This window comes from Rattus norvegicus, chromosome 1 (assembly GCF_021556685.1).
Source record: "Rattus norvegicus strain SHRSP/BbbUtx chromosome 1, alternate assembly SHRSP_T2T, whole genome shotgun sequence".
NCBI classification, from domain to species: domain Eukaryota; kingdom Metazoa; phylum Chordata; class Mammalia; order Rodentia; family Muridae; genus Rattus; species Rattus norvegicus.
This window is the reverse complement of record NC_141534.1, coordinates 54,672,374-54,696,073: the sequence shown is the minus strand read 5'-3', so window position 1 is coordinate 54,696,073 and position 23,700 is coordinate 54,672,374. Positions and strand designations below refer to the sequence as shown.

Below are 23,700 nucleotides of genomic sequence, written 5' to 3'. Positions count from 1 at the left end.
TACACCATGAGTTTTTACTTGCTGAAGGGTGTTTTATGAAGCCTTTGGGGCTGATTGACCCAAAGAGAGACTTGTAGCAGCGCTGTCCTGTAGGTACCAGAGCTCCTGCCAGCTTGCTCTGTGCTTGCTTGTCCTGAATCCCTGACTGGAGCCCTCGTAGCATGTCCCTCCCTGTGGTGAGATGCCTGTCCCTGTGGCCCCATGGCTCCGCCAGCTACTTAACACCACTTCCCATGACTCTGAGCACTGTTCCTCAAGGTTTGAGCCTCACGTTCTCAAAGAAGCATGCTGATTGTCCTGTCTACCTCCCATGAGTCTCTTTTACGTCATTCCTCATCCCCAGTGTGCAGCAGACCCTGGGATGGATGCACCCCTCCCCCTTCAGCTTCTCTGTTTCTGTTGGGGTGTGAGCACTGAAGAACCTTTATCTATGTGTTGGCTGCAATGCCACCTGGCACCAGTCTTTGATGTCTGATGACACTTGTAGGCAGAGGGAGGATTAAATGTGAATGGGGGAGATAAAAAATCAGACAAGGGGGGCTGGGGATTTAGCTCAGTGGTAGAGTGCTTACCTAGGAAGCGTAAGGCCCTGGGTTCGGTCCCCAGCTCCGAAAAAAAGAACCAAAAAAAAAAAAAAATCAGACAAGGATCTGCCATATACGGGTCTGATCTGAAGTTAATGTGTTAGGAAAGACTCCCCTGCCTTCTGCTCCTGTCTCAGTCCCCGCAGAGTCCCCGAGAAACCTAACATGGACACCTGGCATCAGTCGTGTGGAGGGAAAACATGTGTGCTTGGGCTGGTATCTCAGGCTAAAGCGGCGGCTCTAAGCCTTGTGGGGATGAACTCCTGTCCCAGGTGCTTTTGGGAGGAGGGCTGTGACATGCGGTCACATGGCTCTCTCAGAGCTAAGGGGTCCAGGGGACGGACGGGGAGGGCACGGGCAGCACTCTTCACTAGTGGGATGTTGGAATGTGGCTGCCGTCTCTCAGCTCCCCTTCGGACAGCTGATGAGCACACAGCAAATATTAGCTTGCAGATAAGCCGCCCTGGTCATCAGGGCTGCCTTCCAGGCGGAAGTGCCTTTGAAGTTGAGTAAGCTAAGCTAACCCAGTCAGACTTCGACCTGTTTTTGGGGAGCAGGTGAGACCGCCACACTCCCAAGTATGTGGCTCACTGTGGATGGTGCTGCGCTCCTCCGGGTTCAGCCTCCAGACACAGGGTCAGGTGGTCAGGTCCTCCTACATCACACTGAGTCCGGCTGGAAATGTCGGCATCCTTGATTTTGTTACCCTTAGAAAACTGACCCACAGAGGCTGAGTCCTCAGAACCGAAGGCGGCTCTGTGGCTTCCTGCTAAAGGGGCACGGTGCCATCTTGAACAATGCAAAAGGCTTCAACCAAGGCAAATCTGAGCAGGGGGAGGAAGATACAATTACCGTGATAAGAAGAAATTCCTAGAGAATTCCAGGTGTGGTGGAACGTGCCTACATTTGGGAACAGGAGACAGGAGGATCATAGCTGAAGCCAGACTGTGCCAAGACCAGCATGCTCTGCCGGGTGCCCTGCAGAGCAGAGGCTGAAGCCTCTGATTAAGGGGCCAGCACTGCAGGAGAGGGAGCCTAGCCTCTATGCCTCTGGAGTTTGGTAACTTTCTTGAATATGGCTTGGAGCATCAACATCCCAAACGTGCCTAAACTACGCCACTTAAATCTGAATTGGATAATGGAGACTTGAGGCCAGCACACTCCAGGTGTACGCTGGCTCTCTGGCATGGACAGAAACCTTGCTGAAGACAGCCTAACAGAGCACAGACACTGGGACCTTCCAGCACATCAGCTACAGGTGGACAGACTGATTCTGTCCCAACAGAGGTGCCCTGCTGCGTTGACACCCTGGACTTCCCTGAAACCCCACAGTGAGGATACACGCTAAAGGAGTAATGTCTCTGGGGGCCAGTGCTGACTGTCAGCTGTGCCGGGAGCCCTGGGGGAAATGTGGCCATTGTACTGGTTAATGAGCTTGATATGGGTCGCCCAAGAAGGCCACCGTTGGGCTGGGAATTTAAGCCAATAGATAGTCTTTATTAACCAGCAACAACACTGGGTGTTCGGTACCCCAGTGTAGCACCAAGCCTTTCTCAGGGTGAGCTTTTAAACACAAAACCATGTTCTGGGTTGACATCCCTCGGCTACCAAGAACAGTTTCCGGAAGCAGACCTACAGAAGCCAAAGAGCAAGGTAGACACGTTCCCAGAATCATGGGCTTTGATGGATTAGGTCTTTGTGTTCATTTCGGCAGGTGGTGCTACCGTATGCTGAGTTCTATGGCCTGAAGGTTGCTTCCACCATGGAGTCAGAAGTGCTAAGACCTGGGCCTGTCCCAGAGCTTTATAAGGATTTATTCTGAGTCTAATTCTAGAATTTCTGCAATGAAATGTTTGACAAATACAAGAAATCAAAGGTGACAATGGCAGCGACGTTTGCCTACCAAATCCCCGAACACAGGAAAGACTGAACAGGAGTACAGGGTGTCCCGAGAAAGCTCATTTAGGACCGAGTTAGCTATGAGGATGCCTTTGCCACTAAGACTGCTGGGACACAAGTCAGTAAGAGCAGCTTCACATACCCCAGCATGAGCACAGGCTTTAACTGTGGTAGACAGCACTGTGTGCATTAGACACTCAAACTGGTCCCCAGACTGAAGAGCTGGTCTTCAGCTGTGTAATAGTCCGTGGATTTCATGTTGATGCAGCTGAGCTGCTGTGAGAGCGGATGGATGTGACGGTGCAGGCCTGTGATCCCAGGACTGGGGAAGCAGGCACAGGGGATCATGAGTTCCAGGCCAGCTTGGGCTATGTGGTGAGAAGTGAAACCCTGTGGGGAGGGAGAGGAGGAGGGAGAGGGAGAGGAGGAGGGAGAGGGAGAGGAGGAGAGAGAAGGAGGGGAGGAGAGAGAGGGAAGGGAGGAGGGAGAAATAGAGGAGGAGGACAGGGAGAGGGAAAGGAGGAGGACAGGGAGAGGAGGAGGACATGGAGAGAGAAAGGAGGAGGACATGGAGAGGGAAAGGAGGAGGACAGGGAGAGGAGAAGGAGGACAGAGAGAGGAGGAGGACAGGGAGAGGAGGAGGAGGAGGACAGGGAGAGGAGGAGGAGGAGGACAGGGAGAGGAGGAGGAGGACAGGGAGAGGAGGAGGACAGGGAGAGGAGGAGGGGGAGGACAGGGAGAGGAGGGGACAGAAGGTAAGGATTGACATGAAGTGCTGTGACTTTAAAACTCTCATGTTTGCTTCAAAGCGTATCAATTCTCCTAAAGAAGACTGTCGATGTGACTGCACCGGATGCTTTTATGGCTAGGTTCCGTTCTGAAAGACTTCTCAGATCAAGTTTTGTCAGTTAAGATTTAGCATCTGGATTGAGTCATGTATGTAAACTATAGGACAAAAGGAAAATAAAGTTCAATTCAGCTCCCTGGTGCCCTGAGCACCCACACCTTCCTGTGCTCACTGGCTTACTCTGGAGGAAGGCCTCCATGCCCTCTGCTATTATTTGACGGGTTGCCTCACTCTTGAGCTCCTTGTGCATTTTAGATATGGATCCCTTAACAGATAGGTGACCTGAAAACATTGTCTCCCCTCCTACAGTCTTGTTATTCTTCCCTTTGAGGCCCAGGAATTCACAGAATTTTATGTCAGTGCTTCAATATTCTTTTCAATATTCACGTTCTCCTATGTGTGGCCACTGGGAACCCCTAAAAGATGGCGTCCTGCTTGCTCTGTTGCTACTGGTAGAATTCCAGTCAGTATGCTGAGCAGACTGGGGGAATGTCTGGCACTCTGACAACCACAGACCCTGCTCCTGCTGGCTGTGGCCAGGGGGCTCTGCCCCCTCATGGAAGCTCTGTGAGCAGAGACATGTCACTTGCTGTTTATCTGGCTTCCCTGGAACTTGGTTGTCACCTGCATGGAAACAGGGGATTGTGCAAGAGACGCAATCATGCAGAGCAGGACAAACAGCAAGAGTAGCCACAGCCCCGACCTTCCCCAAGGTCAGGAATCACCAGGGACACCATCCATAGCCCTTTGCCCTATGAGAGGACAGCTAATGCATGCAGCATCTGAGGGCTGTGACCCAGCTTATTAACCAGAGGAGGATAGCAGGTACAGTGGCCTGAGGTTCCTTAGAGAGGAGGGAAGGGGCAGGGGGATAGTGTGCTGTATATGACAGCACCAAGCCCTTGTTCCTTTTCTGTCTGTCCAGTTGGTACTGGGAACCAAACTGGGTTCCAATTCACCATAAGCACATGCTCTATCATTGGTTTTCTATTCGTCGTGGATGTTATCCCTATGTTGGTTTTTGTTTGTTTGTTTGTTTGTTTCTTCAGCTGACAGCAAGAGGGTTTATTGTACACGAGTTACACTTGGCCACAAGAGAGAACAGAACTAGTCTAGAATGCCAAAGGTCCAGGGCAGAGGGCCAGCGGGACTTTTTGGTTGTGAGGAAGGTAGTGATCTCGGCGAGGTGACGTTCTGGGTCTATTGAGACTTATTACCGACAGCAGCATACAGTCCAACTACTCGTTCCAGCGTTCCAGGCTTCAGCATCCCTTACTTCTGCTCCCACAGGCTTCGTGGGTGCACAGGATGGTTTACTTGAACCTCTCTGCCTCATCTTTCTTCTCTTGCGCTTCAGCCTGCGCATTCTCTCCTTCCGCCACTTCGCTCTCGTGGCACAGGAGTCTCAAGGAAGATGGCGCTAAGACCGAGAGCCCTATGTATTTTCTTAAGAATTCAATAACCCATAGGGCCTAACATAAGAGTTACTGTGCCCATTTCGTAGATTAGGAAAACGAGGCCCCATAGGATTTATTGGCTTCCACTTGCGGGCAACTCTGAGCGTTCCGGGTTGCCCCCATTCAGGAAGCTCAAATGGTCGAGACAGGATCACTAACCCCAACCTATAAGAAGTTCTCTGCAGACTGGCTCTGGGGTTAGGGGAGTTTGGATGCAGACTGTTCTCAGCCCCTCAGATCACCGAGTCTCCTGGAGAAACTTCACTAACAAACATTCTGATGCAAGCAGGCTTCCTACATACATGATCGGGAAGCTCCCCTTTCTGCCTGAGCTCCTGAGGACACTGGCTGTGTCTGGGTGGGAACTAAAGTGGACTACGGGGCTTGGATGAGAGGCCTGCACTGTGCCATGATCTAGTCCCCCTGAGTTCTCAATGGGGGATTTTTAGCATTTACTGACTAGTACATAAGTTCCTCCATAGTGACCGTGGACTGGGAGTGCTTGGGGGTCTTTTGTCTCTCTGCCATTCATTCACAAAGCTGCCTGCCTGAGAAAGCCTTCTTTCGTGACTTGTCTGTGGGGTAAGAACCAGAACCTGGGACAGAGACAGAGAAGGAAGGCAAGTGTGTGTGCAATAATTCACCAGGGCACAAGCAACTTACCGCCCCCCATTTTAAGTGGCCTTATTTTCTAGTCTGGGATCCTTCAGGCCACACTGTGCTCTCAAGTGTTCTCATGGGCGAAGCAGATGGTTTGCAGCAGATATGGAAGAGCTGAAGGAAGCAGAAACAACACAGGTACACTGGTCATTTCACAGTTACTTCCCTTTGGGGACATGAACACTGGGCATAGCAACGACAAAGGCCCTGAGCGCTCTCCCAGCACTATGCGAAGTACACTTTTTTGAGACAGGATCCATTGTGTAACCCTGGCTGGTCCAAAGCTAACTATATAGACCAGGTTGACCTTGATTTTAAAGCTCTGTCTGACTCTGCCTTCCCACTGCTGGGATGCACCATGATCCCTGGATAAAAACATTTTTAACAACATAGGGAAATGTTTTCAGGCTCTGACACATAGAGCTGATGAATGCATGAGGTGACAGATTTACCAGTGATCCTGATCTGGTCCTTAAACACCAGATATATACTGAGGTTTTGAGGTTCGGGGTGCAGCTTATGACAGAGTATATATTTAGCATGCACAGGGTCCTGGGTTCAAGCCCAGCAGCTGTCAGTCTAAGAGCCCTTGCAGGGGAATCTCCTCACTCGTCCTATAAAAGTTTAGTTTTACTTAAGAAGCCATGGCACTTGGTTACAGCCATGTTCTGAGTTGTCATGATGTGGGGAAACCTCACATGCATGATGCTGGTAAGTACATAGGCGCTCTTCATAATGTCACTGGTGACGGAGGACTAACTGGGGTGACTCAGTAGTAGAGTGTTTGCTATGCATGGACAAAATCCTAGGTTTAATCCGCAGCACTACATAAACTAGGCATGTACTTGGGAGATAAAGACAGTAGATTCAGAAGCTCTGGGTCGTCCTAGGTTACATGACTGGATGTCAGCCTAAGACCCTGTCTCAAAAGTACTACTACTAACCAAGGACCTTTGCCTCCTAGTCTGCATAGACCTGACCCCATCATACCAAGGGGTAGGTGTTATCATAGGTTTGCAATAGTGTATGTCCATATACTTTCACAGCTTAGAGAAAATGCATGTGGTTCTATCAAAGCCTGTCAACTACTCATTCTCTCTCTTTTTTTTTTTTTTTGGTTTTTTTTTTTTTTTCGGAGCTGGGGACCGAACCCAGGGCCTTGCGCTTCCTAGGCAAGCGCTCTACCACTGAGCTAAATTCCCAGCCCCAACAATACTCATTCTCAAAGGTGTTTTCTGTCTGTAATGTCACTAAGCACTTGTCTTCTATTCTCTAATGTGAATTGGTTGCAACTGCGTGGGTCAGGAAGGCCCCAGAGGTCCATGTGTTGAGAGCTCTGACCCCAACTTTCTGCTATGGAGTTAGTAGAATCTTTAAGGGGTAAGACCCAGTTAGAAGGAAGTTAGGTCAGTGCTGGTGTTTTGAGAATTGCTTTCCTGGGGAGACATAAACTAGGTCTACCTCTTCTTATAAGGCCCTAAAGACAATATAAGTATAATTCCACTGAAGTTCAACCTGGGAACCAATGAGTTTGTTGGACTTAGGAAGCATGGGTGAGTGTAGGAAACAGTATCAGAGGATGACAGCTTCCCCACAGTGACACAGATGGGGGTCCTCCTTCACTTGCCTTTCTCCAGCCTGTATAGTCCACCCCATTCTGAGACCTGGAGAAGTCCAGTTAAGGCAGAACTGCATACAAATGGCTGCAAGAAGACCGGAAGGAGCAGTTGGAGTCTCCACTGCGAGGCTCCAGTGACTTTCTTTATCCCATCCTCCCCTAAGGCAATGTAAACAGTCAGTCAGCAGGCCCACTCTCAATGTTGTCTTGCAAGCAGACATAACTGATGAAGCACCAGGACAGGTTGTGAAGAAAATGGTTTATTCTGCTTACATTTCCACGTGACTGTTCATCACTGAAGGAAACCAGACAGGAACTCAATCAAACAGGTCAGGAGCTGTTGAGGTTGGGTCTTTTGCAATGTACTATAATGCTAAATATTGGCCCCCAAGGCCTGGTTGCCCCCAAGGATGAGAGAATTCCCATGTAGATCCAAGTGATCTTGGCCCCCAAGTTATCCCTAATTGGTGAATAAAGATGCCTCTACCCTATAGCTGGGCAGAATTGAGATAGGCAGGGCTTGGGGTTCCTGGGCTTGGGTCTGAGGAGAACCATGAGGAGAAGGAGAGGAGGAAGACACCATGAGTTAGGTGAATCATAAAAGAAGGACTGGCCAATAGAAGTTGAGCAGCCCAGACAAAACATGGTGAATTATAATCCCAGGTTATTAATGAGATTATAGATTCTAATAGCATAGAGAGTAGATATCTGCCTAGCTCCAGTGCTGATTAAGGCTTAATATAATAATAAGAGTTGTGTGGAATCATTCCAGGAACTGAATGATCAAAGGCAGGGTAGAAGCAGGATTGAGATGAAATAATTTCTACAAGGAGCCTGGGGGCAGGAGCTGATGCAGAGGCCATGGATGGGTGCTGCTTACTGGCTTGCTCAGCCTGCTTTCTTACAAAACCCAGGACAACAAGCCTAGGGATGGCACCACCCACAATGGTCCACCACCAATAACCAATAAGTGCCCTGCAGGCGTGCCTACAGCCCAATCTTAAGGAGGCATTTTCTTAGTTGAGGCTCCCTTCTCAGACTTTAGCTTGTGTCAAGTTGACATAAAGTGACCTAGCACACTATGATCCCAGCCATATGTTTTTGTGTGAGCTTACACGGTCCTCAAGACCAATCAGAAAGTTGGTTGTGCCCATGAAAATTCGTGCCACTATGACATGCCATACCTTGTGTGGCATTTTCATGGTGCAGCATGCAGTGTCCGCAACTGAGTAGAGCTTTGGACCATAAATCTCCTCAGTGGTCAGGACACCTTCTAGCACTGTGAAAGCTAGTCAGCAGATAGGGAGCATTTCTAGTTCAGTTCCAGCTTTATAGATCCAAGTCTTACAACCAAAGTGTGTGGTGTCTCCAGCAATTGGACTTTACTATCTAACTCTAGCAAGCAACCAGCAGCAGTGGCAATAGCCTTGATCAGTTGTGGAACATCTAGGGCCTCCTAGGGTCAATAGCTCACAGGGAGGTAACCCACATGGCTCTGGGAGCATCTCTCTCCACCCACAACCAGTACCTTCCCTCATGCTTCCCAACAACCAGGGTATTGACATGTATAGGCATAGGCTACAGCAGAACTTTCTTGGTTGCTGTGGGTATCATAACTCAGACATTAAGCTACCTAGAATTTTACAGTTGTGCCCGACCTGGTGTGAACTAACTTCCCATCCTTGCAGCTTAGTCTCTCAAATGTGTTTATAAATCTAGAAAACACTCAGAAGCATTATTCTATTCATACAATGAAACATATATATTTTATTTATTTAGAGATAGATGGATGGATACATACATATATACATACATACATACTCGCTATGAAGCTCTAGCTGTCCTGGAACTCACTATGTAGACCAGGCTAGCCTCAAGCTCAGAGATCTGCCTCCTGAGTTCTAGGATTAGAGGGGTTCTCCACCATGCCCGGATTGTAAAGAAAACTTTTTTCAGAAGATGGACAGGAGGATTGTCATGAGTTCCAGGCCAGCCAGGGCTATACAGTAAGAAAAAAATTACTTTTCTCCATCTCATATCCCTTCTGTTACACTTAGGGGTAGCCACTGCAATGTTGTCCCAATATCTTTGCACACACAGACATCCCTATGCACAAATGAATAGTATACTTTACACAACAGTCCACCACATTTTCCCTGCAAATAAATACTATAATTACTTAACACCAAAACATAAATAACTCCTGTTTTCTTGGTTACTCGATATCTAAACCAGACTGGCGTCAGAATTCATAGAGGTCTGCCTGCCTCTGCCTCCCACCTGTTAGGATTAAAAGTGTGCACTTCCGAGCCTGGCTTATTACTAGTTTACAGCTAGTTGAGACAGGATGTCATGGAGCCCAGGCCATTCTTGAACTCCTGGTCCTCCTTTCTCCATATCTCACTGCTGAGTTACACATCACCACACAAGCTGAAGCCCCTTGAGGATTGTTTCCATATTAAAACAAGCTTCACAAACTAGTCTATCCTGGGACAGCTCTCGAAAGGAAATTGCTGGGGCAAAGGGAATGCCCATTATTAATATTTAAGCATTCCCGTGAGTGCTTGGTTTACCTTCCTATATCCATTTCTGCCAGTGCTTTCCAGAGTCCATATTCCCCAGAAGCATTCTTTTTTTTTTTTTTTTTTTTTCTTTTTTTCGGAGCTGGGGACCGACCCAGGGCCTTGTGCTTGCTAGGCAAGCGCTCTACCACTGAGCTGAATCCCCAAACCCCCCCCACCCCCACCCCAAGCATTCTTAATTAGTCAAGTTTCCTTGTTTGGGGACATAATCCCACATTGTGCTTTTGTTCTTTTTTAATTTTGTTTGAGACAGGGTTTCTCTAAGTAGCCAGGGATACAGAACTAGATCTATAGACCAGGCTGGCCTCAAACTCAAATCCTCCTGCCTCTGCTTCTGCAGTGCTGGGATCAAAGTCAAGTGCCACCAAGTCCAGCTTCAAGTTCGGATTTCCTAAGAGTCCCCTTCTACTCTCTCAGAAGGTTGTTAGAATAAACCGGCAAAAATGAAATCTGAGAAAAGCTGCAAATATTTGTTCTACGCAAAAGGGGGAAACCCACAGATTACCATTCGCTTAATAGCGTTCATCCCAACCCCCACCCTAAGGACTCAGTGGTGACCTTGAACTTCCCACCACCCCACCCGGTTTATGGCAGTGCTTGGGATGGAACCTAGCCAGAGCTTCCGGAGCAAACCTGGCAAGAACTCTTCAGTCCCTGCGGTACAGCCCTAAAAGGGGGAGGGGGGAGGCTGTCTTTTTCAGTCTGCTTTTGGTAAACAAAGACTTTTGCAGGGGGACAGGTTAACGAGCAGGTATGGGAGGCCTACTCAGGTGTGGCTAAGAGCGGCTTTCCTCCCGAGTGAGGATTGAAGGCAGTTGTGTTCTTCTGGCGATCTGATTTAAAAACCAAGGAATTCGACTGCTTTTCCTTTCCTCAGGGTTGGTGGTGGTGACAGGAAATGTAGCCAGGCCCTTCTCATTTCCTCCAGCTCAACTCGCTCTGCATTCTGGCCCCCGCCATGTCTGGGGCGTGGCTCTGAGTCTGTGCCGGTGTCCCAGCAAACGCTCCTGCAGTATGCAGGCTCGGGGGACTTACGTAACCTCTGCTTTCCACATCGTGGGCAGTCACACTTCTGGAGACTGAGGTTCCCAGCTATTTTTAACTGCCTCCCTCCTCTGCACTCGGTGAATTCTTCCCAAGTCGGTAGCCACCGGTTTGCAGAATCTCACTGCCACTGTGCAGTCGCCCGTGGGGCAAAGGGACCGGCGCGGAGTGACCGGAGCCCGACCTGCACGCTGCGCCCCTCAGAAACCCCGCATGCCTGCCTGCCCAGGGCCCCCAGGCAGAGGAGTGTCACCCTTGCAGCCCCTAGCAACTGCCAGCCGTCCTGGCCGCCCGGGCCTTTTACGACGGCAGCCCCGCGGCGCGCGCCGCCCCGAGGGCAGGCGGGGGGGTGTGTCGGTAGCGCCAGCCAATCATGGCCGCGCGCTGCGGCCTAGCGCGTCCTCATTGGCGGAGCGCCGAGCGGCCGTAAGGCTTCTCTGGTTGTCGTGAGGCAGGCGCGGGGGTGAGAGCGCAGAGGGCCTCAGCTGGCCGGGTCGACCCTGGTGTCATCCGTTTAGGAAGCGGCTTCACCGCCAACAGCACGGCCATGGCTGGAGCTCTGGTGCGCAAAGCAGCGGACTATGTCCGGAGCAAGGACTTCCGGGACTATCTCATGAGGTGAGCGTCCGGGTAGGTTGTGGGGGAGACGCCCGCCGTGGGACAACCCTGCGGCGAGGTGCCAAGGAGAGCCGTGCACCGGCGGAACGCGCTCCTACCCGTGTCCGAAGGGACGGCGCTTCCACCCATGACTTAGGCTACTGAAGGGACGGTGCTCCCACCCGTGCCAGAGGGGACAGCAGGTGACTGAGGGTACAGTGCTCTTAGGGAAGGCGACCTAGGGAATGGCAGGTGACAGGGTACAGAGCTTCTGCCCCGCGAACTGAAAGACGGGGTGTGACTGTGTGGACCCCGCCCCAATCCGTGTCAGAGGGGACGACAGGTGACCGAGGGGACAACGCTTCTGGGCAGGACGACGTAGGGAATGGCAGGTGACAGGGAACGGAGTTCCAGTCCTTGACAGACGCAGAAGGACGCGGTGTTGACTGCAGGGACGCCGCTGCGGCTCGTGACCCGGCGAATACCGCTCCTGGGCAGGCAGACAGGCAGGGTGCCCTTGTATGGGTTGACGTGGGGACACTGGGTGCTACCATCCCCCCTCCTCGTCTCCCCATCGTCACGGGCCGGAGACTTGGCGGAAGCGGTGCTGGAATGTGCCGGGAGCCGGGTAATGGGAGCTAGAATTCGCAGCACCGAGGTCATTTATTTATTTATTTATTCCGTTTGATGGGTGCGTGGAGGAGGGGGACGAGACGACCACTGTTGATCAGTCACAACCACTCAGTGCGTCTGAGAGCGGGCTTTTACTTGCAAGGTGTGTGTCCCGAGGAGCTTGACATTGAGAGATTAAAAAAGCCCTTTCCAGAGTTTTTCAGTTATAATCTTCCAGTGCCTCGTTCTATTATAAGTATCTCACAAAACTAAAAAATATCACAGTATTTCCAAACATAGTTTTTATTTTCTTGGGATTTTTAAAGTTAGATAAGTGGAGGGCTGCTTTTTAGTTTCCTTTTCAGTAGTCAATACTGAGCCTGGCAGTGGTGGCAAATGCCTTTAATCCCAGCACAAGAGAGGCAGAAGCCGGAGGATCTCTTGAGTTCAAGGCCAGCTGGTCTACTGTAGTATTGTAGTTAATAGTATATATTTAGTGCATGGGGTTTCTATAACTGTCTTACCCATCAGTCTTCACCATCTTGGTAAGTATGTCTTTTCCTTTGAGAGGAACTTCTATTTTCCTGGGACCTACCTTCATGTTTGGACTCAGCTTGAACCTTCAACTTCTAGCACACCATGCTGCTGCACCTGGTTTTGATAAGACTCTCAAATCAAGAACTTTCTAGGTTTCTAATAGTTTTCTTAGTAGTTTTTTTTCTTTTTCTTTTTCTTTCTTGTATAATGTTGAGGCTCACACTCAGGTCCTGTGCCTTTCAAGGCCTACAAATTATATATACCCTTAGCCCTCGGTTTTGTTTTTGTTTTGTTTTTTTTTTATTTTATTTTATGTGTTTCACGTGTGCCTGAGTATATGTGCCTGTGAAGGCCAGAACAGTCATCGATTGCTTTTCTGCATATTTTCAACTAATAAATGCAATTTCAAGTTCAAATACAATGTAATTTACATTATCACATTCAAAGGCTGGAGAGTGATGAGTCCAGGGCCTTGTGCATGTTAAACATGCATTCTACCATTAAGCTACATACCTTGTCCCTAAATGAAATAGATGTAGATAAAAATCTAGCAAAATGATATGTAAGAGCTATTTAACGAAGGTATCAAGTGGAGAGGAACTACTCAATGTCCATGGATGGAAAGACTATTTATTTTCAGGATGTCCATTCTTCCTGACTTAGAGAATCAGTGCAGTACAAGTCAAGTCTGTGCTTCTAACACTGGAATAGACAAACAGGTCAGTGGCACAGAAGCAGACGTCATAAGTAAGCACACAGAAGTACAGTCAACCAAACATTAACCAAGGAGCAAAGACAAAACAATGTAACAAAGATAACCTTCAACAAATGTCACTGAGCAACTGGTCATCCAAGTTAAAACAAAACAGTTAGACACATCCTATGTCCTAAACAAAAAAATTACCCAACTTATAGGTTAAAACATGAAACGCAAACTATAGAATACAAATCTATAGGGAATTTAAATTACCTGGATTTGGCAATGACTCTTTAGATAGACTGCCACAGGCATGATCCATAAAAGAAAGAATGGGTGGGCCAGCCTTCATTAGGACTACAGTGCTCAGCTGGACACTCAGGTCATGCCTGTAAATGCCATACTCGGGATGTAGAGGTGAGACGACTGCGAATTCCAAATGAGCCTGGGCTACAGGAGGGGACCCGGTGTCAGGAAACAATTAAAATGTGAAATAGAAAACAAGTATTTGAAAAAGACTGATAAAGGACTGTTATCCAAAATATCTGGACTTCCTAAGACAACTATATTGAAAGGGGCTACATGTTTTAACAGACACCATGGAAAGGCGCACAGAAAGCAGCACATAAGCACACAAAAAGTTGCTGCTCAGTCCATGCTATCATGTAAATGCACATCAAAGCATTGAAATATGGCAATGCACTTACTGTAATAGCTGCCCAATCTTTCACCATTGACCGTGCAAGCCCTGGAGCTGTGTTGGAGCCACAAGATCTCTCCACCACTCCTGGGAATACAAATGGTACAGCTGCTCTGGAGGATGGCTCAGCCTTTCTTGAAAAACTTGACCTCCAATTGTACATCAGAAATCATACTCCTTGATATAAATGGAGAACTTAAGATTTATGTTCACACTGGGATCTACATTTGGCTGTTTATGGCAGCTTTATGCATAATTGCCCAAACTGAGCATCAAACAATTTGTCTTGTTGGGAGTGGGTGAGTGGTTAATGGTACATCCAGACAGTAGAATATTGTTTACTGCCCAAAGGAAATGAGCTGTGAAATAAAAAAGACATGTAGGAAATTTAAGCTCAGATTATTAAATGAAGTAAGTCAATTTGAAAATAGCAAATAATACATGAGTCTGTAATCAGGATTTAGGGTTGCTTTTGCTGAAAGCTCTTAGTCTGCAAATAGCTGTCCAGTGGGCAACTGAAAGCAGGATAAAAGGTTGCGTTCGCCTGGGGTGATAGTTGAATTTTGTGCTGGCTAGTTTTTATGTTAACTTAATAGAAGCTGGAGGAGGGAACCTGACTGAGAAAATGTCTCTGTAACACAGCTGGAGTAAGCCTGTAAGGCATTCTCTTAATTGGTAATTGATGTAGGGGGGCCAAGTCTATTGTGGCTAGAGCCACCTGTGGGCTGGTGGGTCTGGGCTCTAAAGGAAAGCAGGCTGAGCAAGCCAGAGGTAACAGGCTAGGAAGCAGCACCCCTCCATGACTGGCTTCTGCACCAGCTCCTCCCTATACTGAAGACCCCTGCTTTACTTGAATTTCCCTGACTGCCTTGGATCGATGGACCATTACCTGGATGTGTATTCATGTATTCATGGTGATTTATCACTTATCACAGTAATACGAATGCTAACTAAGACAAAATTGATCTTTAGAACATTAAAAAGAGCTGACGTGAAGCTGGGTAGAAGGCATACCTCCTTAAACCCAGTACTTGGGAGTACTACAGAGGCAGGTGAGTCTCTTCAAGTTCAGAGATAGCCTGGTGTATACAACAGCTATGAATTCCAGACTAGCCAAGGGTGCACAATGAGACAGCCTTAATTAAGGTTTCCGTTGAAGACACCGTGACCAAGGCAACTCTCAAAAAGGACAACATTTAATTGGGGCTGGCTTACTTACAGTTTCAGAGGTTCAGTCTGTCATCAGTGTGGTGGGAAGCATGGCAGCATAGTGCTGTGGGAGCTGAGAGTTTTACATCTTTATCTGAAGGCCACTGGGGAAAGACTGGCATCCTCAGGCAGCTCGTGGGAAGCTCTCAAAGCCCACCTCTACAGTGACACTTCCTCTCGCTGGTGCCACTCGCTGGACCAAGCATACTCAAACTACCATAGACATCCCGTCTCAGAAAGGGGGTTGGGGGGCTGGGGATTTAGCTCAGTGGTAGAGCGCTTACCTAGGAAGCACAAGGCCCTGGGTTCGGTCCCCAGCTCCGAAAAAAAAAAAACCAAAAAAAAAAAAAGGGGGGGGGGTTCCTGGATACGGTGGCACCCCTGTTACTGCAAGACTGGGGCAGGAGACAGGCAGATTTCTGGGGTTCGCTGGCCAGTGTGCCAGGTCCACTTTGCAAGCTCCGTGCCAATGCAAACAAGAAACCAAGATGGGGAGCACCTGAGGAATGATAGTTGAAGTTGTCTTCTGGCGTACATATATGTGCACATGTATATGCACACACAGAAATACATCTTTGCCTGGTATTGCATGCATCTTCTTTGCTACCTTAGACTTGAGGTCAGATTCCTGCCCAGCTCTGCAAGTAAACATGTTAATTATTTAAGGAGTGTTAGTCTAAAACTAGTAATACAAGGCTGGTTTATCCTAAAGTGACCTAATCTTTCTTCTTCCCCTCTGAAGTTTGAGAACACCAAGATCAGGAGAACTAAGATATTTTCAAAAATTCAGGAACAATGAGACTTGACAACAGTTCACCCAATGATGGAACTGAGGCTAACCCCCTCGAGTGGGAGAAATTAGTTCATGGCCAGAGCTGAACACCCTCCACCCACCACAGTAATTTTCCACGGCAAGACAATACAGAGGCAGACCTGAGAAAACGATCAACCAGAACACAACTGACCATCCGCTTGTTATGAATGCATCTTGTCTCTGCTTTTATTCCTTCACCAATAGAACCTTCAACCTATTGCCCACTCTTAAAATGATAGTCCCCTGTTCCTCTGTTCAGCTATATGGAATAAAGTGTTTCATGTCATATCTTTAGTTGACTCTCAGAGCTGTAAGTAGCTGAATCTGGCCTGTGGGAACCCTTACTCAGGCCTAATGACACAAACTAGGGTCAACTGGGGAGAGGGGACCTCATTTGAAGAATTCCTCCATCAGAGTGGTCTGTGGTCCATTTTCTTGATTACCGGTTGATACGGGAGGGCTCAGCCCACTGTGGGCAGTGCCACCCCTGGGCACATGGTCTTAGGTTGTGTGAGTAATGTGCAACCTATGGAAGGCAGCCAGTAACCAGTGTTCCCATGGTTCTGCTTCTGTTTCTGCCTCTAGGTTCCTGTCAGAGTTTTTGCTCTGACTTCCCTTCATGGTATATTGTAGGCCATGATATGGAATAAACTCCTCTCCAAGTTGTTTTTTTTTTTTTTTTTTTTTGGCTATGTTCTTTGTAACAGCAACAAAAAAACAAACAAGAATGGATTCAATTGCATGACATTCTGAGAAAGGCAAAATTTGAGTCAGGAAAGGGATTAGGAGTTAAGGGCAAAAAGAAAGTGCAGAATTTTTAGGGCAGAAGAACTACTGGTGACATTGTCTGAGAGAGCTTCCAAGTCCAGAGAACAGTTTCTCTACAATGACAGTTGGAGTTCACTGTGTCAACCCAAGAAAGCAATGCGGTTTTTTCATATTCAATTGAAGTAAATCAGATGATCAATAAAGGGAAACTCAAGCTTATTTTCCACATGATTATCATTACTGCTCTAAGATATAATTTGGAAACTAGACATGGTTGCCACTATTCCACAGAAGTCAAGTTGTAATGTGTATGTTGCTTATAAATTTATCTTTGTCTGGAGCATGTACTGTTATATAATGGCCGGAGGGACAAGTATGCTTTTCATATATACAGAACGCATAAAGTGTATGTACCTGAGGGATGGAACATTAGAATGTACTTTTTAAATTGTTTTATGTGAGTCTATAATGAGTGTATACTAAATGTGTGGGTGTCTGCAGAGTCCAGAAGAGTATTAGATCACCTGGAACTAGATTTACAGAACATTAGTTATTCTGGTTTCTAGAAGAATAGCTGAGTCATCTCTCTGGCCCTCATTTTTCAGATTTTTTTGTTGTTTTATTTTTTAAGTTTTTTTTTTAAAAATGTGTATGGTTGTGAGCCCGCAGAAGTAGATCTATGTGCACCTGTGTGCAGGTGCCCACATGAGACCACAAGAAGGCATAGCTCCTCTAGAACTGGAGTTAGAGTTGTCAGCCTGTATACAGGTACTGGGGACTAGGTCCTCTGTAAAAACAGCAGACGCTCTTAACTAAGCCATCTGTCCTCCAGCCCTACAAAACTTTTGTTTTAAAAATCTTTTTTTTTTAAAAGATGGTGATGGTGGTGGTGGTGGTGCTGGTGGTGGTGGTGGTGGTGCTGGTGGTGGTGGTGGTGGTGCTGCTGCTGCTGCTGCTGCTGCTGCTGGTGGTGGTGGTGGTGGTGCTGGTGGTGGTGCTGGTGGTGGTGGTGCTGGTGGTAGTGCATACCTTTAATCCCAGCACTCAGGAGGCAGAGACAGGCAAATATCTGAGTTGGAGGCCAGCCTGATCTATAAAGCAAGTTCTAGAACAGCGAGAAACCCAGTCTCTCAGAAAATAAAATAAGTTTTGTGTTTATTTTTTAAAGATAGAAAATTCAACATTTAGGAAAATACCACCATAGCTTCATGCATTCACTAATTTATTCAACAATTGCTTTGCACACCAGGTGCCACTTTAGGTATTTCAGTTGTCAGAAGAATACAGACCTTTGGTGAAACTAACTTTATATGTGACAGTGAAAGTTCATTTCTATAAAAGTTCAGCAGTGTTTCCAAGGCTGTGCTGGCCACACTGGCCTGCACTTGAACGGCGGCAAGTCCAAACTGAGATATTCATGAAGTGTAGACTCACACTAGACTTCAAACAATGAGCACAAAAAGTATGTATATAGCTCATTGTAATTTTGGTGGTGACACATATTCAGATTAAAGTGTACACACTAGGATAACTGAGAATTTGTATCCCTCACACACTCTCTCACCAGGTCTCACTATGTACTTCAAGCCTCAAACTTGCTTTGTATCCTTAAGTAATCTCTAATTGACAATCCTCCTGCCTGAACCTCCTGAGTGCTAGAGTTATAGATGTGCACCCCATACCCTGGTCTTGTTAAGATGACTTGCAGAAAACTTTAATTATATATACAGCCCAAGTGTTTATTCACATTGTATTTTTATTATGCTTCTAAATCTAAAGATGAAGCTTATTTTCATAGAATAAAATTTAATTTCTCCTGTTATTACATATGTTTCCTTTTAAAAAACTGTTTGTGTGGGGGTTAGTGTGTCATAGTACACTTGTGAACTATCATTTATTATATTCTCGGACAAAAACAAACTGTGTCTAGCATGCGACTAAAACTTAAGTGCATGTGAGTTTGAACTGAACTAGAATGATTTAGAAGTGCCTGATTCTTTTTCTTTTTGTTTTATTCCCTCCATGTCTCTTCTGTGTGAACCTTGACGACTCCACAAAATAGTACGGTAAGAAAACTGTAGCCATTCTGGGCATTTGTGGACTTTCTGCTTTCATAGAGTTAGAGATGACTCCCACGGTAGATGGTAAGCTGTAGGTGAAGCACTTTTCTGGGTCCCGCCTCTGTGGACCACAGCTCTCCTGTGTTTAGAAAGGAGCCTGCAATACTTCCTTAACAATAGTCACCTCAGAAACTGGCAGCCAATCAGAGAAGGAGCACACTGAGGTGGTTCTTTCCACAGCAGGGAACTTGTTCCCATGGCTTGCTTTCTGATACAGAAAGAAAAATTGCAAAGTAAAAACATTTTTTATGTAATTGATAAATACTAATGACAAAAATCCCTTATTTTTCTATAAATTGACTTTAATCTCTGACAGCCTAGACCAGACACTTACTTAGAACAGGGAAGAGAGAATTAAAATTTTGTACCAGATAGAAAATATACATTATAGGGCTGAAGAGATAGCTCAGAGGGTAGGAATGCTGGCTGCTCTTCCAGGGGTCCCAAGCTCAGTTCCCAGCAACCATATGGTGCTAGGATCTGATGCCCTCTTCTGTCATGCAGACGTACATGCAGATAGAGTACTCATGCATAAAATAAATAAATCTTAAAAAAGAAAGAAAGCAAATATACATTGTAAGCTTTCATTTTTGAAATAGTTTCTGCCTTATGTGTGTTTGTTGGTAACAGAGACTGACTGTGTAGACCAAGTTGACTTATTATTTATCGGCTTGTTTGTCCAGTTAGTCATTTGAGACACGGTTGGTCTTGGCTGGTCTGGACCTTTATATGTAGACCAGGCTAGCCTCAAACTGAAATTCCCCTTCCCTCTGCCTCCCAAAGCCAGGACTAAGTATGCACTACCATACCTGGTTCGTTGACTTGAGCTCACCATCTTTCTGCTGTAGATGCCAAGAGTGCTTGGATTTAGAGGCATATACCGTCGTACCTAGCACCCTTTGTGTTTTTAGGGAATGTGTTTAAATGTAGTTCAATGATAAAGTTCTCTGGGTGTTTCTTAGCTTTCAGAATTCAAATTATATCATCATATAATTGAAAACTTCTTATTCTTGAATTTGCCCTCATTTAAGTAGGAAACCTTCAGGCTTCTAGATGGCTTCAGATCTGTGCCATTGTCTGTCCCTACTTTGGCAGAAGGCAGGTTATACCTAGTGGTAGTCAGGGCTGGTAAGCCCCTCTTAGAATAACTGTACAGGCTTTGATCACAATCTGTGCATGGTAAAGTAGACATCAAGACCATCATACAGTGCAGAGTGGTGGAAAGAGATTAACGAGAGAGATAGAAATAGACCCAGTAGAGAAAGAAAGGAGGAAAGTTGGGCAGTCCTTGCTATGCCTGAGTCTCAGACCTTACATTTAAACATGCTAGCTTACCTTTCAGTGTAGTCTCGTATCATGCTAAATGTACTCCTAAATTGTTTTTCTTGTATTGCCCTTTTCCCCACTTCCTGCAGGATTTTTAAGATTGCAAATGTATTTCACAGCCTGTATCTGTCACAATCTATGGCAGCCAGAAGGCAAGTCTCACTGTTTAATGTGTTCAAACTCTATGCAACAATTTTAATTCTGTTGACAAAAACCATTGGTTTAATACATCTTTCCTCAGAAATGAAAATAAATTAGGCATGGCTGCTCTTAAATGGCTTAATTTTGTTTTAGAATGGAAAGTGATATACTTTTTTAAAAATATTACTTCAAAAGTATTTTCAAACAGTCTTCATGTGTGGGACTCTGGCTGTAGATTTTCAAGTTCATGTATAGGCTAAAAAAATATGTGTTTACTTGGACTATAGAGATGGTTCAGCAGTTAAAGGCAGGTGTTCTTCATAGGACCTAAGTTTGGTTCCCAGTGTCCATGGTGGATAGCCCACAACCACTTGTAACTAGTTTCCAGGGTGTCTGATGCCCTCTTCTGAACTCCAAGGGCACCCACACTTAGCTCTATAGATACCCCTCCCACACACACAAATACACACACAAAAATTTTAAAACATCTTTTAAGTCAGGATGGTGGTGTGTGCCTTTTATCCAGCAGAAACAGGGTTCTCTGTGAGTTGGTGCTAGCCTGGTCTACATAGTAAGTTCTAGGCTAGCCAGTGCTACATAGTAAGACCATGTCTCAAATAAACAAAATCAAGCCACATCATGATGGGGTAGCATGCCTTTGCTCCCAGCACTTAGGAGGTAGAGGCAGGTGGATCTGAGTTTGAGGCCAGCTGGTCTACAGAGTGAGTTGCAGGACAGCCTGGGCTACACAGAGAAGAAGCCCAGGCTCTTGAAAAAGAAAACAACAACAATAAAAAAATTAATCAATCTTTAAAAATGTATCCTTTAAAAAAATTAAAATGTATCATTTCTTTAGAAAAAAGTGCCAGGGCTGGAGAGATGGCTCAGAGGTTAAGAGCACTGGCTGCGCTTCCAGAGGTCCTGAGTTCAATTCCCAGCAACCACATGGTGGTCACAACCATCTGTAATGGGATCCAATGCCCTCTTCTGGCATGCTGGCATGTATTCAGATAGAGCATTCATATGTATAAATAAATCTTAATTTTAAAAAAGGAAAGAAAAGTTATCCAACTTAAGCTCTGTATTTTACTAATAACTTAATGAAAATTTGGGAAAACACATTTTGACAGATAGAAACATAAAGACAATAGTTATAACAAGGTTTAAATTATGTGGGAATAGATGATGTAAGAAGTTGGTATCATTTTTCAGTTCCCTAAGTGGGTAATGAGAGATTGCTGGCTTGTAATGTGGAAATTAGTAAGGAGCCTGAACAAACAGCTGGATCCTTCTTAGCTCTGGGCTCACCCTGAAAGAACTGGCTCACAGGGAAACCGAAAGTCGAAAGTCGGTTAGCTCAAGACTTGAGGGTGAGGATTCCTCTCACACATCTGTGTTGCTTAAAGTGGTGGGATGCAGCTGTTTTTGGTTTCTCTCTAACTTCCCCGCCCTTCTTCCCCTCTCCTTTACTGCAGCACTTCTGGGGCCCAGTTGCCAACTGGGGTCTCCCCATTGCTGCTATCAATGACATGAAGAAATCTCCAGAGATTATCAGTGGGCGGATGACTTTCGGTAAGAACGCGTTGAGGAAAAGGAGGGTGTTACACATGACATAGCCCCTGCGTACAACTCAGCACATGCTATGGCTGCTAAGGGGTGCAGAGGTGGAAAAGGTTCTTTTTCCCTGTGGCATTAGATGTATCGACTGTTGTTTCCCGGTAGCCTAGATAGTCATGTTCTGTGCTTTGTGTTTTTACAGCCCTCTGTTGCTATTCTCTGACATTCATGAGATTTGCCTACAAGGTACAACCCCGAAACTGGCTTCTGTTTGCGTGCCATGTGACAAACGAAGTCGCTCAGCTCATTCAGGGAGGACGACTTATCAACTACGAGTAAGCAGGTTTTAATGTATCGCTTTGAGGGATTGGTGAGAAATTCAATTTAAAAAAACATAAAAAATTAACATGAAGTAGAAACTTGTCTTCTAAAACCATGCAGAGCCTGGGGGGCGGGGGCTGACAAGAAACGTTGTTTCTCATTGAAATTGTCTCCAATTATTTCCAGGATGAGTAAGCGGCCATCTGCATAGCAGTGCAAGGACCAGCTCTTGAAAGGGACAGTGCTCCAGCCACTGTTGCGGCCACAGATCACGTCAGCATGAATAGTCGTGCTGAGGGGAAAACACGGAAGACTATCTTTAATGACCATGCCAACATTATTGAATAGCCAAGAATCCCCAAACCAACTCTCGGCTGCCTTATCAATGCTAAACTTTATTTGTCTTCATCAGGAGTAGTTCAAAATATGCAGCTAATTTAATAATTTTGAATGATGTTATCTATAGCAATCTGTAGTAATATGTATATTATCTATTGGGATTTGTGTAATAAAAAATCTAAGGGAACAAAACTTTATAACTACAAGCACTTAAGTCCTCAAAATTCTTGACTTTTTCTTTAATGACTATAGTATAACCCTCAGTTGGTCACATGTCTACACATAATTTCCAGTGATAACAAGTAGCGGTGTTTTCCATATGTAATTCAGATCTGAACTTAATGGCAATAAATGGTTTAAATATTTGCTATTTGAGTGTGACTGGATCTCTTGCTGTGTTGGTTAGGAAACTGCAGAAGTATTGTCTGAAAGAATAGTTTCAAGAGAAACCAGGGCTCCTAGAAACTGTTCCTATGACCTCAGAAGTGGAGAGCTGTAGAGGGCTGTTCCTTTGCAGAGTACTCCAGGCCTGGCTGTAACCGTGCACAAGCCTGAGGGGAGGGAGGGGGCGGCTCTACCTGCCAAGCTGCATCTGCAGCCACAGCTCAGACAGCCCCACTGGGAATGGTGCCAGTCCACCGCTGTCCTAGCTCAGACACCCGAAGAGCCAGCACTGGGAGCCATGGGTTATCTCATTGAGCTTAACAATTTCTTCTGCTTTGTTTATATAATTAAAGTGCAGTTACAGAATAACAAATGGATATTTGGATATGAGTACACTGTAGATAGATATCTTCAGAAACACCAGAAGAGGGCGTCGGATCCCATTACAGATGGTTGGGAGCCACCATGTGGTTGCTGGGAATTGAACTCAGGACCACTGGAAGAGTAGTCAGTGCTCTCAACCGCTGAGCCTCCTTCCCTCCACCCCCCTACAAAATGTATGGATTTGGGACTTGTTCTTTCAACCTTTGGGGCAAGTTGTGACTTAAGACTAGGCAGCTTGCCAAAGCTAATCATGGAGAAGAGTCCTACTGAAAACACAGAGCTACATAAACACAGCAACAGAAGAGCAGACGAGAGCCAGAAGTCCAGTGAAAACAGATTTATTTGCCAGTGAGGAGCTCAGTGCATAAAGACACTTGCTGTCAAGCCTGGAGACCTTCCCCACACCCACAAGGTAAGGAGAACTGACTCCTGCCAATTGTTCTCCACATCCAAACTCAAGCCTCAGTGTGTCTGAGTGCACACACACACAAATGGGTAAAATA

At 46.2% G+C, this 23,700-nt stretch overlaps 1 protein-coding gene across 5 annotated transcripts; it reads left to right on the top strand.

Annotated features, from left to right (window-relative positions):
- The first annotated feature begins 11,145 nt into the window (after nucleotides 1–11,145).
- Nucleotides 11,146–22,799, top strand: Mpc1 (mitochondrial pyruvate carrier 1). 5 transcript variants are annotated; one of them, XM_087605160.1, is made up of 6 exons: nucleotides 11,157–11,309; nucleotides 18,688–18,769; nucleotides 20,161–20,223; nucleotides 21,688–21,784; nucleotides 21,972–22,104; nucleotides 22,277–22,799. In XM_087605160.1, exons 4-6 carry the CDS (start codon nucleotides 21,742–21,744, stop codon nucleotides 22,299–22,301), a joined length of 201 nt encoding a protein of 66 aa, XP_087461286.1. In that variant the 5' UTR covers nucleotides 11,157–11,309; nucleotides 18,688–18,769; nucleotides 20,161–20,223; nucleotides 21,688–21,741; the 3' UTR covers nucleotides 22,302–22,799. The 5 variants fall into 5 exon arrangements, with proteins under 5 accessions (NP_598245.1, XP_087461286.1, XP_087461244.1 ...); NM_133561.2 differs by lacking the exon at nucleotides 20,161–20,223 and having other exon boundaries at nucleotides 11,146–11,309; nucleotides 18,688–18,691; nucleotides 22,277–22,797; XM_087605118.1 differs by lacking the exon at nucleotides 18,688–18,769.
- Nucleotides 22,800–23,700: the final 901 nt, after the last annotated feature.